The sequence below is a fragment of the Arvicola amphibius genome, chromosome 12 (genome assembly GCF_903992535.2).
Source record: "Arvicola amphibius chromosome 12, mArvAmp1.2, whole genome shotgun sequence".
NCBI lineage: Eukaryota > Metazoa > Chordata > Mammalia > Rodentia > Cricetidae > Arvicola > Arvicola amphibius.
In genome coordinates, this window is record NC_052058.2 from 70,708,778 (window position 1) to 70,727,612 (window position 18,835).

At 37.6% G+C, this 18,835-nt stretch overlaps 1 protein-coding gene across 1 annotated transcript in view; it reads left to right on the plus strand.

Moving 5' to 3' along the window:
• Hmcn1 (hemicentin 1) overlaps positions 1-18,835 on the plus strand; it is a 445,711-nt gene that overhangs the window by 256,159 nt on the left and 170,717 nt on the right. The window contains exons 29-35 of the mRNA XM_038349717.1: positions 1,219-1,345; positions 2,150-2,304; positions 10,157-10,435; positions 10,940-11,221; positions 13,790-13,898; positions 14,741-14,910; positions 16,601-16,755. Coding sequence (XP_038205645.1) covers positions 1,219-1,345; positions 2,150-2,304; positions 10,157-10,435; positions 10,940-11,221; positions 13,790-13,898; positions 14,741-14,910; positions 16,601-16,755 — 1,277 coding nt within the window. The remainder of the gene's footprint in view (positions 1-1,218; positions 1,346-2,149; positions 2,305-10,156; positions 10,436-10,939; positions 11,222-13,789; positions 13,899-14,740; positions 14,911-16,600; positions 16,756-18,835) is intronic.

Sequence of the window (18,835 nt, forward strand, 5' to 3'; positions counted from 1 at the left end):
ATCATCCATCTTGACATTGTTTCTCCTGACACTCATCCCCTCCGTGAAGTCCATCTGTGTGCTGATGATTCCCAAATGCTCAGCTCTACCTTTTAATTCCTTCAACACTAGGAAAAATATTTAGTTTTCACCTTACTATCATTTTATGTTTTCTTCTACTTCTTAAGCTTTTATGTTATCTTAAGAGAGTCTCACTAATATCCCAGGCGGCTTTAAACTCACAATCTTCCTGCCTTGACCTCCAAATTCTAGGATTATAGATGTGTGCTCTGATGTTCATATATCCTTAGCATGTTGGCTTTAACAGCTTCTTTATGTGTTATTGAATATTTTGGTGCTATATCAAACTGAAAGATCCCAATGACATCTTTCTCCAGTCAGTGTTGTGGTCTCTGAGTCGCCTGCATCTCTAACCTTCCCCTGCTTTCTCCAGAGCCCCTGAAATTTACCCACATGCTTCTGTGTCTACTTCCTAATTATCTATTTCTTTCCATTCCATGGTGAAGGCGTACTTTCATTTATAGTAGCCCCTTAACTTCCTTTCTGCACACACTCTTCCTCAGTCTGATACATTCTTTACTCAGCAACCAGTGTGGTCTTTATATAAATATCTTATTATGCTATACCTCTTCCCCATTGAAACCTTGCACTGTCTAATAATTTTCTGAAGATGAATATCAGACCACTTAATCTGATACAAAAGAGAAGGTATATAGTGAGGAAAATATACAAGAACCCTTTCATTTGTATATTTCCAAGGATTAAGAATGAGTATATTCTTTTTCATACTGTATAACATACTCATACCAAATTTTGTATAGAAAATCTTCAAAAAAAGACTAAGGTAGATATGACATGGTATTAGGATTTGAACCATGTGAAATTGACATTGTCCATCTGAAATTGTCCACCATATGAAATGCACATTAATAATACATTGGATCATATGAACTTTGCTGCTCAATTACATTCCGTGAGTCTCAAATGACTTCTCTTATTATACATGTAGGTGATTGTCCTCCTAAAAAAATTTCATGAAAATATTCCTGGACTTAAACTGAACATTTGAGCACACAGTGTGACATGAAAGGGAGCTATTGTGGGATATTTTATTTATGACATTATTGTTGAAATGCTTTGATAATCACTAATTGCCTCTTTCTTCCCAAGGTCTTTTTGCTAAGTCATGTATTTTATGATAAAATGTCTTTGTTCAAGTTCCACCCAGCATAATAGGTGCCAGCTTCCCGAATGAGATCTCAGTTGTTCTTAACCACAACATCACCCTGCAGTGCCATGTCAGAGGTTCTCCCTTCCCTGCTATTCACTGGTTCAAGGATGGCAAGTGAGTATCTTGTCTGTGTTTGTTTGAGAGTGTAATTCATAAGAAACAGTTATGCCAGTGTGTAAGCTTTACCTCCCTTTTAACTACCTTAAAATTACAACATTATTAAATTACCATTTTGGAAAAATAGTGCTGCTTTTAAAAAGTCTTATAATATCCTTAATTTTTCAAATAATAAAGCTTTCTATACATTTAGGGATTTATTATAGAAAGAGATTGATTTATGATTATTGCATACAAAAATCCTGTGCACAAATATTAACAGTAAAAAACAAATTTAAATGAAGAGAAAATTACATGAGCTGTTGAGAAGGAAAATGTGCTGAGACAATATAACAAATACAGAGACTAGTCCTCATCTGAATAAAGTGGAATTCACAAAGAGCAATTGCACTTCCCAGACTGGAAGCGTCAAGGGCTTGCCCACACGGATACAGCTACCATGACCTAAAGTGGATTCTTATATTTTATGCATAGCCAATCTAAACTCTCTGCTACTTAGTTGTTTTTAGATCCCTTCTCCTCAGACATACAGACACAGTTTAAATAATGATTAAAGACAGAAGAGGGAACGGGTTCCATCTCAAAGCAGTTGTTACTCAGTCCCATTAGTAATGTGACTTAATACATTCAGCTTTTGAATAGGAGTGCTAATCACACTGTATTTTTATAATAAAATTTGCCTCATATTTTAACCTCATACTGTGTGATAGTTTAACCTCATGCTATGTAATATTTTTGTAATTAATAATAAAGGAAACATGAGGAAATTAAAATGGATCTATGAAATAAATTTCTTTCTAGGCCTTTATTTTTGGGAGATCCCAACATTGAGCTTTCAGACACAGGACAGAATCTACATCTGAGGAATGCACGGAGAAGTGACAAGGGGCGCTACCAATGTGCCGTGTCTAATGCAGCAGGCAAGCAAGCCAAGGATATAAAACTGACTGTCTATGGTAGGTGCGACTTTTCTCATGGTGTCACCGTCAGAACGTAAACTAAAGTTTTTATGTCCTTTCCTTCCTTATTGAATACTTTGGGATGCTAGTCAAATAAAGAGAAGGAGTTTACCTTTATGTTTTAAACTATAACAATGTACTCAGCTTTTTAATGCAATTTATCCTTACCTGTAGATTCAGATTATGTAGTAGTTTTGATATAGTAAGGCATTCCCTAATTGATTAGTATAAGCATACATATAATGCCTGTGTCCTTGAAAAATTAAAAAGAATTACTTTAAGAAGTGTACAAATACACCAAAGCAAATAGTATACCATCAATTTGATTGCTATATATTTATTCATTTTAGTTTTTCTCCTGAAAACGTCTTTAATGCCACATGTTTTTCTATTTTTCCCATTTAATCTCTATCAGAAATAATGTGACTTAGTTATTGTTCCATTACTGTGACAAAATACCACTATCAAAGCAACTTATAAAAGAAAATATTTAATTTGGTGCGTACAGTTACAGAGGGTCAGAGTCCATGACCATCATGATGTGACAGCAGGCAGACAGTAATAATAGCACTGGAACAGAGAGAGTAAACTTGAATAGCATGGGCTTTTGAAACTTCAAAGCCCACACCCAGGGACACACCTCCTCTTATAAGCCACGCCTCCTAATCCTTTCCAAACAGTTCCCCAAACTGAGGACCAAGCAATCAAATATTGAGCCTATCAGGGCCATTCTCATTCAAAGCACCAAATAATGTAAGCCTGATTTTCACTAAAAATTTCACCCATCCATTAAGGTGGCTGTCAAAGTAATTTTCATGACTGGAGTTTTTAGGTAAGCACAGGAATGCTATGCCAATACACACAACGACATCCATTGTAGAATAGAATAGAATTTTATGTTAGTGGTTCTTAGCAATGCGTTGCGAGGCTCAACTCACTGCAATATCACCACCCTTTTTCACACAGTAGAGAACTCAAGGACAGCCTCGTGTATTCCAGGATTGCCTCTGCACAGGACCTCTCAATCCAAAGCAGTCACTTCATTTTCATTATATTATATTATACTGATTCTTTTCTTCATATCACTTCTCACTGCCTGGTGTTTGCTCAGTTAGAAGGTTTTGCTTGTTAGATATTTACTGCTAAGGATTCTAAACTTCATAATACCAGACTTCTATTTTGCATGCCTTCACTGTGTTGTTTGATATAGACAGCTCTAAAGACATTGTTAAATGACTGAAGGATCTGGTACTAAACTATAGTAACCAGTCGTCATACGAAGTTAGTGAGCAGTTAGTCCAGCCTGAGAGGTACCGTAAGGATAAACTGTATACCAGGTATCAATAGTGGTATAAAACCTTATATAAGATATCCTGTTAAGAATTTTATGATTTATTCCAAACTTATGTTTTAGATATATTGGACTAAGTAAAATATATTCTTAAGATTAATTTCCTTGGTTTCCTTTTTTATTTTCAATGTGGTCTTTAGAGAATTTAAAATTACATATGTAGTTTAAGTTATGTTTTTAATGAATAGCAGTTTCAGTAATTAACAAGAATATTGTATTAGAAATAGATAAACTTGTGTTTGGACCCAAGCTCTGCCACTTACCAGCTTTGTGGCTTCATGTGGATTTTTTTTTGCCCTTCTGAGTTTCCATTTTTTAATGGATTTAGTAACAGTTCCCATATAACAGTGTAACTCTGAGGATAAAATGCTACAAAAGTTTTATTTGGCTTTTAGTAAGAGTTCAATACAGGTTTTTCATCATTGTCTATTTAGCAATACCATTGCTTTAAAGCTTAAAATATATATAGGATCTAGCTCACTTCCTTCCTTTCTTCTCTTTCTTTGTTTCTAACAGGGCTTCACTCTTAGGCCAAGTTTGCCTGAAACTCATGGTGATCCTCCTGCCTCTGATTACTAAGTGTTGAGATTGCCACTGTGTGCCATCACACCTGCCTTAAATATAGTTTGATTTCTACTTAATAACTGCATTTAAAATCATAGTTTTAAAATATTGGTGCCAGGGGTGGAGGATGGATGCGAAAGGATGGGGAAATGAATGGAATTTGATACATGATACAAAAAAAAAACGCATAGAATAAATTAAAAGAAAGTAAAAAATATTAAAAAATAAAATATATATGTCTATTTCAAGTTTTAATATCTCTTTTGAATCAAAGATTTTGTATTAAAAGCAGATTTTAAAATCACTTATGTGTAAAATGGAAGCCTACTGGGAAAATCAGTCATGAAAAGACGTGTTCTCTTTGTAAGTGCCATCACTGAAAGATTAGCTATGTAGATGCCAAGTTAAACAAAAGCGTTATTACTGTCACTGCCATCCTGCCAGAGCCAACCATAGAAACAACAAGCCCAGTTCCTTCCCAGGCTGTTGTATTGTTGCCAAAATCTATTGTGAATACAGTTTGGAACTTCAATAAGACTCCTATTTCTGTGGAGCTTGGATTTATTCATTTCGGATCCTCATGTTCACTCTGCATGATGCCCTCAGGCACCCAGAAGAGAGGGCTTCTGGGATTGTCTGATTGAAAGGCATTGTGGTATTGAGAGGCTCTGAGTATTCTAATTTGGGAAACCGTATCCTTTCTTCTCTAGCAAGCTGCCCTATGCCTTCAGGTGGGTAGCTTTATGCTCACTTTATTTCATTTGTGAAGTGGTGACTGTCACAAAATGTAAAAACGCAAGTGTTGTATTCTAGATAACTGTGAACAATGCATATGCAGATTTCAAGTTGAGAGGATATTTTACCCTAAATTTGATTGTTTGCCTTATTTACATGCTCATATCATCACGTGAGAATGAACAACAATAGAAATGAACATGAACATTGCACCTGAATAAACAAAAAGAATGGGGGCATATAATTTGAAAAAATAATATGAAAACACACTATTGTAGTAACTTTCTAAAATATGATCATGCATATGTAAAGAGGGAGTTACCCTATTATAATAGACAGTGCCCAACTGAACATATGATAACAAATACAAATCCTACTTCCAAGAATGACTTATTGCTTTTTGAGTTGTTGGCCAGTGGGTTATCATAGAACCCCAAACATTACAGGTTATGGCTAATGTTCTTAGTTACTCTCCAAAACTTGATGATAAGACCCTATTGCTGAAGACACTTCATACTTGATTCATATAACAGGGATGAATCCACCTGGTACTGACCTGGAAGCCTTGTTCCTACTGGCTATCTTTTATGATTCTGGAAGGTGCTATGCATTTATACCAGAGGAGAAATGTAATTATTAATGTCACCCAGTTGTGAACCCGGCCAGCTACATTAACAACTGGCCTAACAAGATATACCTATCCACTGTGCAACAGTAGCATCATGGGAGTAACCAGTTAAATCACTTTCTATTTGGATCTAAGACCCACTGAATGCAAAGGAATCCAATTGTACTCTACTATGTAGACATAGTATTAAAACATGCTATACCAGTGGACCAATACATTTCTCAAGGCGCTTCAGAGAAGTTTCCTACAGTAGGTGACAATTAATAGGATGACGACCAACAGGTCATACTGTGGAGTGCTCATCACTAAATGAAATGTATATATCACATTCCTCACCACAAGACTGAGAGATCTTCCCTGAAGAAAGGGTGGAAGATAGTCGAAGCACTGGTGGTGAATAGCTTTTAAAAACAGTGTTTTCTGGACAGAATAGAGCAGTTGCCCTAATGAATGCACAGCAGTTGTGACAGCACACACAAGGTCTGCATAAGGTCAAGTCAGACAAAAATATCTCTTTTGGGGGAGGGGAGAGGAGTTGGAGAAGTGGTCACAAAATAGACTATTTTCCCTGTCATCCAAATTGATGAAAAACATTCATATGTCTACTGGTGATTGGTAATGAGACTTTATCTGTTGTATTTTTGAAAATGTGATTTTCATAGATAGGTTCTGCTCAATACGGTTATTAATTTTTAACATGATTTTTACTGACTGTCCATTTCTAGGAGAGCAGTTATAACATCTTCTCACAGTCTTTTTTAATATTTGCTTTTTAGTATGCCATTACAAATAGACAATTAATCAATTCTAGTTGAAAGCTATATGGAAGTTTCAGTTGCAAGAATAAATGGAATGTCTTTAATCTGGAAGCTTACACATTTATATCAAACATTGTAGAACAGTTGTTTGGGCACAAGAGATAGAATAAAAATTTGTGGATGGTCTTGACCTTTTTGCTCATATTCTCATTCCTTATACTCTTCAACTGGACCTTGGGAGCTCAGTCCAATGCTCTGATGTGGGTCTCTGCCTCTGTTTCCATCTGTTGTTGGACAAAGGTTCTATGGTGATATTTAAGATAATCATCAGTCTGACTACAGGGCAAAGCCAATTCAGACACCCTCTCCTCTATTGCTTAGGGTCTTAGCTGGGGTCATCCTTTTGGGTTCCTAGGAATTTTTCTAGAGTGAGGTTTCTTGCTAACCCCATAATCACTCCCTCAATCAAGATATCTCTTTCCTTGCTCTAATATCTGTTCTTCCTCCATCTCGACTATCCCATTCCCTCAAGTTCTCCTCAATCTTCCCCTTCTTCCCTCCTTTTGCCCTTCTCCATGAAGGGTTCATGAAACAGTCTACCTGAGCTAATGGGAGCTCATTAATTACAGCTGGACTGGGAAGGAACAAGCATAGGACCAAACTAGTCCCTCTGAATGTGGGATGACAGTTGTATGCCTAGGACAGACTGAGAGGCCATGGGCAATGGCACTGGGATTTATCTCTACTGCATGTACTGGATTGGGATCCTGTTCTCTTTGGATGTATACCTTGCTCAGCCTAGATGTAGTAGGAAGGGCCTTGGACTTTCCACAAAGCCAAGTGCCTTAGGCTTTCTTAGGATTAGATGGGAGTGGGGTGGGAGGATGTGTGGAGGGAATGGGAGGAGGGGAGGGAGTGGGAATTTGGATTGGTATTTTTTTAAAAAAATCTAATTAAAAAAAGGAAAAAATGTGGATGAATAAAGGCCTCACTTCTAGTTTGAACTTTTGGCAGTCTGGGAAATGTGTTAAGTAGCAGTATACTATGTGAGTTTGAAAGAATCTAATAACTGTTAAAATACCACTTTGCATATTTAGTGTCTTGTGTTGCAACTTTAAATTGAAAACACCATTTGAAGTAAAACAAATTCCATAAACTCTGCAATACTTATTAACAGTATTTAAGCATGACTCTTCTTATTCAGAAAAAAATTCAGTCACAGCCCTGAAATTACTAAATAAACATAAAACTATACCAATACTCAAATGTGCAACTCCGTCTCAGAAATGGTCTTGGGACTCGTGATATGCATATCCATAATAGCAAATGCACAGTAGGTGCTCAATAACATACAACCATTCTGCACAAAGCTCTTGCTGAGCAGTAATACAGTCATGGAGTACACGTTTAAACATCACATCTTCAAGCTCTGTATACTTCCTTAATTCTTTTCTTACTTCACATATTTTTTGCACTCATCAGTTGTGACAAATTTTAGCAAATTCTACATCAGTTTGTGTTGCTTGGACTTCACTGAGGATATATTTTTATCAGCATTTGTTCTGAAAAAAATTATTCTTAGAGACCAATTCTTCATGTTCATCAAACTTTGCATTGATAAGCAAATAAGCCCAAAAAGCTTAGTATTGGTAGCAACTGTGAAGAGTGTCAAAGGCAAAAATATTCAACAGAATTAGTTTCCCTTTAAAACTGATTATTCATATTGCCCCCAGAGTCATCACTTCCTGGGTTATTCTCACTGAAGGTCTAGCAATCATTAACAAATTTATATTCTCTGGATATATTTCTTTAGCTGCTGTACTCATAATTAATTTAATTATACCATCATTGAAAAATGACCTTCTTTGCTGGCAAACACGCTACTTAGAGACTTCCTTTGTTTTAGTCTCCTTTTTTATCTTTGTGATTTTTTTGTAAAAAAATATTTGTTAGGCTAAAACATCCCATTTGCGTATTTTAGTATTTCAAAATGTTACTTTTCTTTGACTTAGGAATATTGGAATAGGTGTTTAGTCTGTTGATGTTTGTGCCATTCCAGCCTATGTAATGTTTATAGGCCCTCTTAGAGCAAGAAAGTCCACGTCACACTCTGCTACTCTTCTCTTCTTGTTCTGTCATGAGGAACATGCACTGGTGATAAAATTAAACATGTATTAATACTTCAATGGCATTGGAAATGCTGACAAGATACAAATATGTCACTAGGTTTAAGATACACTGAGCAGCAGTTGAAGCAATGGACACAGCACATGAGTAGCTATTTGCAATTCCTTTGTTACTATTCAGTGAAAATAGCCATGGCCAATACACAAATGAATGAGTGACTGCATTCCAACAAAACATTTGACAGTCTTAACTCTGCATCCCCTGGTCTGTTTGAAGGTTGTCTGGTTCTTAACTTCAAAGTGAATATACTTAGAGGAAAATGATTCTACTTTCAATTTCATCCTTAAATACTGTAGTCCATGACTTGGATTGTGTCTGTTACTCTGAAGTAATTCTCAGGAAGATTACCAGAAAATGTGAAGCTATTCTATTAGCACCAGAATCTTATTTTTCAATCGATATCCTTTTCTACTAAAAGAATCCATGGTTCCTTGGAGAAATAGTTAACTCTATAGATGTTCAGAATTATATGAGACAAATGTGGAGTGAATAGTAAAACACTCTATTAAGGAAGTGCAAAAATAAAATAAGATGAAGCGGGTATATCAAAGGAGCTAACTAAGGGGGCTTGGGTTGCCCAAACTGCCTAATTTAATGTAGTATTGGTTATATACCCCAGTATAAGTTTATAAATTTTTATGGCTTCATAACATTAGAAATAAATGAATTAGATATGTCAAGTAGGTAGGAGAGGTAATGTCTCCCATATAGAATTCCACAGCTGCTGCCAGTATTGGTCCTGAAAGCACTTGGAGGTGCTTCTGTGTTTTGGGAGTGGACAGCATGAGATTGTGCCACATCTTGTTGTGTGATTTTTCACTTTTTTGGGGTGGGGGGAGGATGGCACCACCCAGCTCCCAAATAAATCACACAGAGGCTCAGTTATGAATGACCGGCCTTAGCTTGGCTTGTTTCTTGCCAGTTTTTGTTATCTTAAATTATCCTATTTTTTTGCCTCCGGGCTTTTATCTTTCTCTATTTCTGTATACTTTTATTTCCTTCTTACTCTGTGACTGGCTGGGTGGCTGGGCAACTGAGTGGCTGGCCCCTGATGTCCTCTTCTCCTTGTTCTCTTGCTTCTTCTGCCCTTCCTCTCAAATTTCTCCTTCTTTTTATACTCTCTACCTGACAGCCCTGCCTATTCTTGTTCCTGCCTTGCTATTGGTCATTCAACACTTTATCAGGTGTTTTAGACAGGCACATTAACACAGCTTCAAATAGTTAAACAAATGCAGGGTAAACAAAAGTCACACACCTGAAAATAATATTCTCCAACGTCTGACACTTTTCTTCCTATGGCATGACTTTTGAACTTTATGTGCCTATAAATGTGGCTTTGGTTTGGATCACCCTGTTTGTTGGTACTAACTTGATTAGTTGCTCCAATATGATCTATCCCATGAGCTACTGAAACTGAACCTGTGACTTGACTGTTTACTAAAAGTTGAGACTGGAAAAGAAGGTGCTAGAGACTGTGTGGACCAGAGGGGGAAGTAATCATCTGTAGAGGATACAGGCTTTCTGTCATTAGTGTGCATCGCTGTTAAACTAAGAATTTTAGTGACCTTAGCATTTACTAGCGTGATGCAGATGCTAAGCTTGTGTTTGCTTTGAAATCTTTTGTAGTTCCACCGAGTATTAAAGGAGGGAATGTTACCACAGAAATATCTGCGTTGCTCAACAGCATAGTTAAGCTGGAATGTGAGACCCGAGGGCTTCCAGTGCCAACCGTTACCTGGTATAAGGATGGCCAGGTAGTCATATCCAGCTCACAAGCACTTTATATTGATAAAGGACAATTTCTTCACATTCCAAGAGCACAGGTCTCTGATTCAGCAACATATACATGCCATGCATCCAATGTTGCTGGAACAGCTGAAAAATCATTCCGTGTTGACATCTATGGTAAGGATACACAGCTTATCTTACCTGACTGCCTTTCTGGTGTGTGGACATCCAGCTTTCTCATTCATGAAAGCTGGGGTGGGGGGGTTTCCACTGTATATATATATAAGAATATGAAGAATTTGTTATAATTTGGAAAAGGTATTTGCAAAAGTTAAACATAGTTCAGTCCTTAACCAGCTCTTCCCCTTGGAACTTGGAGCTTCTCAAGTATTTTGTTTTTAACAATAAAGTAAAGCAGTGGTTAGTATTAAGATTGGTCTTTGATCTTCATCTTTTGTTAGTTTCATGTTTTGATAGTCTAGTGCACCTCAGAATAATTAGAATAATTATAAATTGGTTGAACCAAGAAATTCTTCCCTCACCAACTTAGAGGGAAACAGACATGTAGGAAATTCCTCTAGTTAAAGCATATGAGAGAAAGGTTCCCTTTTGTTTACTTAAGATGTTCTTTTATGGCTCAGAAAAGAATTACTTGAAATATTACTATTTTTTTCTCCCTAGTTCCTCCAATAATTGAAGGTGACTTGGCCACACCCTCAAATAAGCAAGTTGTTATTGGTCAGTCATTGATCCTGGAGTGTAAAGCTGCTGGCAACCCTCCCCCCATTCTCACGTGGTTAAAAGATGGTGTACCTGTGAAAGCCAGTGACAACATCCACATAGAAGCGGGTGGAAAGACACTCGAAATCTTGAGTGCTCTAGAAGTTGACCGGGGACAATACACATGTGTGGCTACCAGTGTGGCAGGAGAAAGAGAAATTAAATATGAAGTCGATGTCTTAGGTAAGTAAGGATAGCACTGCCTGGATTGTCAGATTCACAGCATTGGATTGTTGAACACATTTCACAGTATGTAGTAATGTTGGAGGAGGCATTTGTTGGTCCTGGCCACCAAGCTATCTTAGACCTGAAATAATCACACAGAAACTGTATAATTAAAATACTGCTTGACCCATTAGCTCTAACTTCTTATTGGATAACTCTTATATCTTAATTTAACCCATTTCTAGTAATTTGTGCATCATCATGAGGTCATGTTCTATCAGAAAAGTTTAAGCATGTCTGTCTCTGGCAGCTCCATGGTGTCTCTCTGTACTTAGCTCCTTCACAGTCAAAAAATTCAAAGAAAACACAATAATACGCATAATCCAGACTCTCTGTGAATTTTCCCTTTTTATTTGGCTTATTTGCTCCTTTTAATCTATGACTATATGTATTCTGTCTCTTTAAAGACTTTACCCCCTTTTTAAAAACCATTTACTTCTTTTCCAACTCTGTATACTCTTTTTCTTCTCTCTTCCAAGCCTACATGCATTTATCCAACACTGTAACCCATTTAGAGGTCTTTTATGTCTGAATCTGTCCTACTGTGTATCTGTAATTCTTTACTATTCAGGAACACTTCTTAAAATGCAAAGCACTTCTTAAAAACTTAAGCTGCACCATTAATAGGGTATATACAGTACCACTTGCTTTCTCTGCCTAACTGAGTATGGTGGAGCTGTTTGCTGCCTCTGAGAGCCATGCCTACAACCCCATTCTCAGGCACAGAGCCAGTCCATACCATTAAGCAAACTGTAGCTGTCTGCTCATAAACCCCACTCAAATGTTCTGTAGCCAGACCTCCTGCCTGTAAGAGTCAGAGTTCACACACATTAGACGCCAATTTGTTAGAGTAGGCTGCTTGTTAGTTCCCAGATGCCCAGCTAGCTTAGACCCAAAATAATCACACAAAAACTGTATCAATTAAATCACTTCTTGTCCCATTAGCTCTAGTTGATTATTGGCTAACTCTTTTTTTTTCTTTTTTTTTATTTTTCTCATTTTTTTATTCAAGATTTCCATCTCCTCCCCTCCTCCTCCCCCTTCCCTCCCCTCCCTTCCACCCATACTCCCACTCCACCCCTCTCCAAAGACAAAGAGCCATCAGGGTTCCCTTCACTATGTTAAGTCCAAGGTCTTCCCAGCTCCCCCTAAGTCCAGGAAGGTGAGCAACCAAACTGACAAGGCTCACAGTGAGCCCGTCCATGCTGTAGAGTTCATGTTCATTGCCATTGTCCTTGGTTTCTCAGTCCTCCTCCACCGTCAGCCACATTCAGAGAGTCCGGTTTGGTCCCCTGTTCCATCAGTCCCATTCCGACTGGACTTGGTGGTCTCCCGTTAGATCTGTCCCACCGTCTCAATGGGTAAAAGCACTCCTCGCGGTCCTGGCTTTCTTGCTCATGATCTCCCTCCTTTTGCTCCTCATCAGGACCTTGAGAGCTCAGTCTGGTGCTCCTATGTGGGGCTCTGTCATTTTCTCCATCCAATGCCAGGTGAAGGTTCTATGGTGATATGCAAGATATTCATGAGTATGACAATAGGATCTGGACATTTCTGGCACCCTCTCCTCAGCTGCCCAAGGAACTAGCTGGGGGCGTCTTCCTGGACACCTGGGAACCCCTCTAGAGTCAAGTCTCTGCCAACCCTAGAATGGCTCCCTTAACTAAGATATATAATTCCTTGTTCCCATATCCACCCTTCCTATATCCCAACCATCCTATTCCCCCAAGCTCTTCCCATCCTCCACTTCACACTTTTCTCTCCCCATCCCCCCATCCCCCCATCCCACCCCACCCCCATGTTCCCATTTTTTGTCCGGCAATCTTGTCTACTTCCAATATCCAGGAGGATAACTATATGTTTTTCTTTGGGTTCACCTTCTTATATAGCTTCTCTAGGATTTTTTACGAATTAACCATTTGTATTAATCTGCATATGGTCATGTAGTAATAATGCAGTCTAAGTTCAGGTGTCATGGGCTTTTCCAATCTGTTCAATTGGTGGGCTTCTCAATAGAGTCCTGCTATCTAAATCTAAATCTTATGCAGCTCTTCCATGGATTTTAATGGATGCACTTTGTTCTTTCAATGACATTTTCATAACTTTATCAACTGCTGGCTGCAGGAGTCAGAGGTGTTCTTCTGTCATAAGCACTGTGGTAGACTACAGGGAATAGTCTCTAGACTTTGAGGAATCATCTTGCAACCTTGAGACTGTGTATTTGCAGCCAGATGATTCTTAAATATGTGTTATTTTGAAAATAAACAATATAAAGTGTGGATAAGCTTTACATTAGCATAGCATCTATGGCACCATAGTGTGTGTCAGAGAAAATTCCCAGTGACTGCAGGACATTCATCATGGCAAGTACTTAGTATAAAATGCATTGACAATTTCAAATCCCCTTGATTATTAAATTCCCATGAAAAAACATCAATTTTCTAAGTTACTACTGAGATGTCAGGATGGAATTATTCCTGCAAATACTTCTTTGCCTGCTACCTTCTGTCTATTTTTTTTTCTTTCTAGTACCACCAACTGTGGAAGGAGGAGATGAAACATCTTACTTGATTGTGATGGCAAATAACTTACTGGAGCTAGATTGCCAAGTCACAGGCTCTCCCCCACCAACTATCATGTAAGCGTTTTGGTATGTCTTCTAAATACCTCTCTCGCTTTTTAATATAAATGTTTTGGAGTTGTCCTGGTGGATTTTGACATTGAGGAGTATCAGTACAAAATCATATTCCTCTTGGAAAATATATAGTCTATATACAAGGCAGCTTGTACTTGGTACTCAGAAAGCAAACATATTGGCACAATTGAAGAAAATCCTTTATATTTTTTTTAGAAATTATCTTTTCAGACAGAAGATGTAGACTATTAAACACTATTAATGTTAGACCGCCCTGAGGCACTGATATGTGTAATAGACTATTAAATAAAAAGAATAACAGAAATTTTATAGAGATGTGAAGGTTAGCATGCTTATAGTTTTGTCTGGTTGGTCCCCCTCCTACATTGTCAAAGCATTATTGAATATACAATTTTCATTTCCAACATGGTATGAGACATGCAAAAGAATAGTTGGTTGACATTATAAAGCGATAGCCCACAAAACTATAAAACTCTGATATTAATATTTGATTTGCAAACATTGGAATCTCATTGCATTTTGTTGGTTAATATGATGTAAATACTACAGTGAATAGTATCATTTGTCCCTTTCTGTAACCTAAACTTATTAGAAGGATAATGAACTCATTACAGAGTCTTGAGTGCAGCTGTTTGCCAACCTCTCTGAGGGACCGTGTTTCCTTTCTACTTCTCTTCTACATCCTATTTCACAGAGTGATTAATTAGGATTAATTAGGAGATTAGGTGAATGCGTAGTAGAGAATAAATATAACACACAAATAACCTCTAGGAAATTGCTCATTTGCAAGATGTATCTAGATTTCTCTTTGTCTTTCTCTACAGGTGGCTAAAAGGTGGTCAGTTAATTGATGAAAGAGATGGATTCAAGATCTTACTAAATGGACGCAAACTGGTTGTTGCTCAGGCTCAAGTATCAGACACAGGTCTTTACCAGTGTGTGGCAACGAACATTGCTGGGGACCACAGGAAGGAATTTGAAGTGACGGTTCACGGTATGCCAAGGAAGGGATGGTGTATTGCATTTTAAACTATTCTGGCTTTATTCATTGTCTAATTCAGAGAAGAGCAGAGAGAAGTCTTGAGTTGTGTCAAGTAGTGAGAAAGGGCCACCGTAGTTAAAAAAAATAATAACAGATTTGCATTATCTTCTGTTGCAGAGACTTACCCAAAGTATCGTGTGAGTAAGATAAGGTGATAGTGTTAGCGAGTGTGTTCTAGATGGTATCAAGGGTGAAGACGGAGCTAGACTATGACAGAAGAGGAAGGCAAAAGCTTCCAAGTGAATGGGTTATGTCAACCTTTAAGGATTTGACCCAAACAGGAGTGCCTATGAAGCGTGTTTTCCAGAAGCAAGGCTTAGGGTATAATTGTGGGATCCAGGAATATAAGCACATTCACAGAACTGGCACATTAAGGTTATGACCACGAATCTAATGACAAGAGCACATCTCTGCCAGGACATTATATGTCCCACTTGCCAGCAGAACTTGAGAAGGAAGGGACTGGAACCAGAATCTGAAAAGCCATTTGGAGTGCCCAGGAACAGAATCTGTGAAAATCAACTGCATTCTTCCCTCTGTCTCTGTAGACTCTCTTTCAAAATTTGTTTTTCCATGTCCCATGATGGAATGCAGACAAGTCTAGTTCAGTTTTGAGTCCAGATTATTGAGAGAGAATCTGGCAAGCCCAGCTTCTATCACCTTATGACCCCAGGTCCAGTCAGCCTTACTAGGGACAAAGTCATGTGCATAAATACTGCTTGAATCTGGCACTAGTTTAATGAGGCCATTCCAGAGAAACGAATGGTAATTATCAACTGAGAAAATAAGCCAATAGTGTAGAAATGAAGCGGTGGGGCTGTGTCCTGCCACGCGGCTAGCTTTACCCAAAATAATTACACGGAAACTGTATTCTTTTAAAACACTGCCTGGCCCATTATCTGTAGCCTCTTATTGGCTAATTCTCACATCATCCTTTAACCCATATTTAGTAATCCGTGTAGCACTACAAGGTGTGGCTTACCAGGAGAGATCTTAACCTGCATCCATCTCGGAGAGGAGAAGCATGGAGACTGCCTGAAGCATCTCCCCACTCCTTCTTCCCACAATTCTGTTCTGTCTACTCTGCCTACCTAATTTTCTGTCTCTTAAAGGGCCAAGGCAGTTTTCTTTATTAATTAACCAATGAAAGTAACATAGACAGATAACTCTCCTCCATCACAATGGGTTTGAGCCAAACATACATGTTAGGTTCAGTAACCATATGGACATTTTGGCTATTCAAATAACTAAAAACTTAGAACTAAGAATGAGTGTTATCTAAAATGAGTAAAAGTTATAGATTAAGCACAAAATGAAGTTGTTTCCTTGTTTATGAAATACGTTATTTTTTTCTAATTTTATGGTTTCAGTTCCCTTAAACTTATTTAAATATATTTTTATTAATCCTTTGAGAATTTCATATATGCATATAATATAACTTGATCATACACACTCCCATTTCTCCTTCTGCCTCCTCCTGGATCTACCCCACACATGCATCCCAACTTTATGCCCAGAGTTTCTTTATATAACCCTGGAGTCCTTTTCTGCTCCCATTTAGACATGGGTGCCTTACACATACTCTTAGGTCTGGGACATCTTTGATTGTGGTTTCATTCTGTCCCTCTTTCTTTTTATCCAGTTCCTCCAACAATCAAGTCCTCAGACCTTCCCGAGAAGACTGTGGTGAGATACAAGCCAGTCACTTTGCAATGCATAGCCAATGGTATTCCAAACCCGTCCATTACATGGCTGAAGGATGACAAGCCTGTGAACACTGCCCAAGGAAACCTCAGAGTGAGTATAAGACCCTGAACCCAAATTAAGATAGCATGTCGGTCTTGCTAATTCTATCATCTTATTATTTCTTAAGTATTGATTTTCTTATTGGAAAGATTTGGCAGAAATTTAACTAAAATATATTTTTCTTATTTCCCAATAAAGTTAAAAAAAACTGATGATTTAGCTCCTAGTATAGGGGTTGGTGTATTTATTTTGATTTATGCCTTCAAAAATTGTTGTCTTACGAGTGACTAAAAATCATTTCTGTCTCACATGCTGACTGTGCCCTCTAGCATTTAATTATGTGCTAGAGAATTAGAATTAGAATTAGGAACCTAGTAAACAGATGAATAGATGATAGATTTCTAACCCAAGTAACCTGTATACTTAAAAATCATAAATAGCCTGACCTGATGGTATAGTTATTTTGGAGACTGAGGCAGGAGGATTGTAGTTCAGACCTACTTTGACTACAGAGCAAGATTTAACAAGTTTTAGCCTATTCTAGGCAAGTTAGTGATTTCGTATCTCAAAATAACAACATACAGAAAAGGCTAGCGATGCATCTCAGTGATAGGGTGATGTATAGTATGCACAAGGCCCTGGTTTCCATCTCCAGTACCATTAAAATATATAGAATTAATGTATTTTTCTATTAGGATCAAGTTAATTGACAAATGTTGCCTTGAATTTTACTCGTATGTTTTCAATATGTAATATGTCTTTAGTTCTTTCCCTAATAGAAATGATCTAGATATCTGTTTGCTATTAGTTCTAAGCTATGATCTCACACCTCTGTACAAAAGAAAAACTCAGTAAACAGACTTCAAATACAGTGCAGGTAAAGGATTGCTTACCTTGAAGAGAGAGATTTATCAGGTGGTCACATAAACATAATTTAAAATTTAATGAATATATTAAAGATGGAATATAGAAACAAGACATGTGAGGAAAGCCTTTAAGAAGAATTCTGAAGAATGAATAGGATCAAGTAGGAAAGAAATAAGCAGTTCCTGGAGTGTGTGTACAGCAAACATGTTCTTTAGAGCATGTGTTCCCTTAGGGATCTGAAAGCAAGACAGATGTCTGAGGAAGAGAAGAAAAGCAGAGAGGTTATTGGCATGCAGAGGTGCAGAGGCAGTAATAAGCAGTTTCACAATACTAATTATTTTATATTTGCAAAGGCAATTGGGGGATAAAAGAGTTTTAAGAGAGGCGTGCCATGACCAGGTTTACATTTAAATAGTTGTGTACTACTTTACAATGAGGATACGTAGCATAATTCAGCACTTTCATCATTGTATAGACTTCACAGTACTCTTCCACAAACCTAGATAGCATAGCCTAGGGTACACCTGGACTATATAGTAAGTGTCATCATTATATATGGTCCGTCATTGGCCAAATCACTACTATCTGGTACATGACTGAAGTTACTTACATCCTTTCTGAAAAATTAAGTTGGAGGACCAAAAGTAGATATGTAAAACCAGTTAGAACCAATATGAATTTCTGTAGGAGACAGAGGTAGAAATTTGGTACTATATACTAGTTTCAGAAAGGGGGATATTTTGGTGCAATAGTCAAGTCATTGTAGATTGATGAAAGATAGCTTATTAAAGATTATGGTTGTGTGTATAAGGAAAACTCCTGAGACTTTAAACTACATAATTATGTGGATGACACTGACCACCAGTGATATGGGACACTCTGGAAGAGCATAATGGAAAGAAAGTACTGTGATTTTAATTTCAGGCTCTGGAATTCACATCAGTTGGAGATACACTGGTAGAGATGGTAGGCATGTAACTAGGTTATTGTAAATGGCCATGGAGATCAACAGAATGATATGGCTAGAATTTTTTGGCACACTGTTTATATTTAAAGCTTTGGGCACAAATAAGTTAACCCAAAGAGTAAAGAAGTAAAGGGTAAGATGAAAGAAGATCAAGCTAGTCCTGAATATCAAGAAGTTGTAGCATTAAAAACCAGGTGCAAAATTGTAGGGATGAAAATAAATGCATGGATATGTTGCTTAGCATGTTTGACTGGAAAATAGGTTAGCTAGGAATTCACTCAAGACCATGGAGAGATC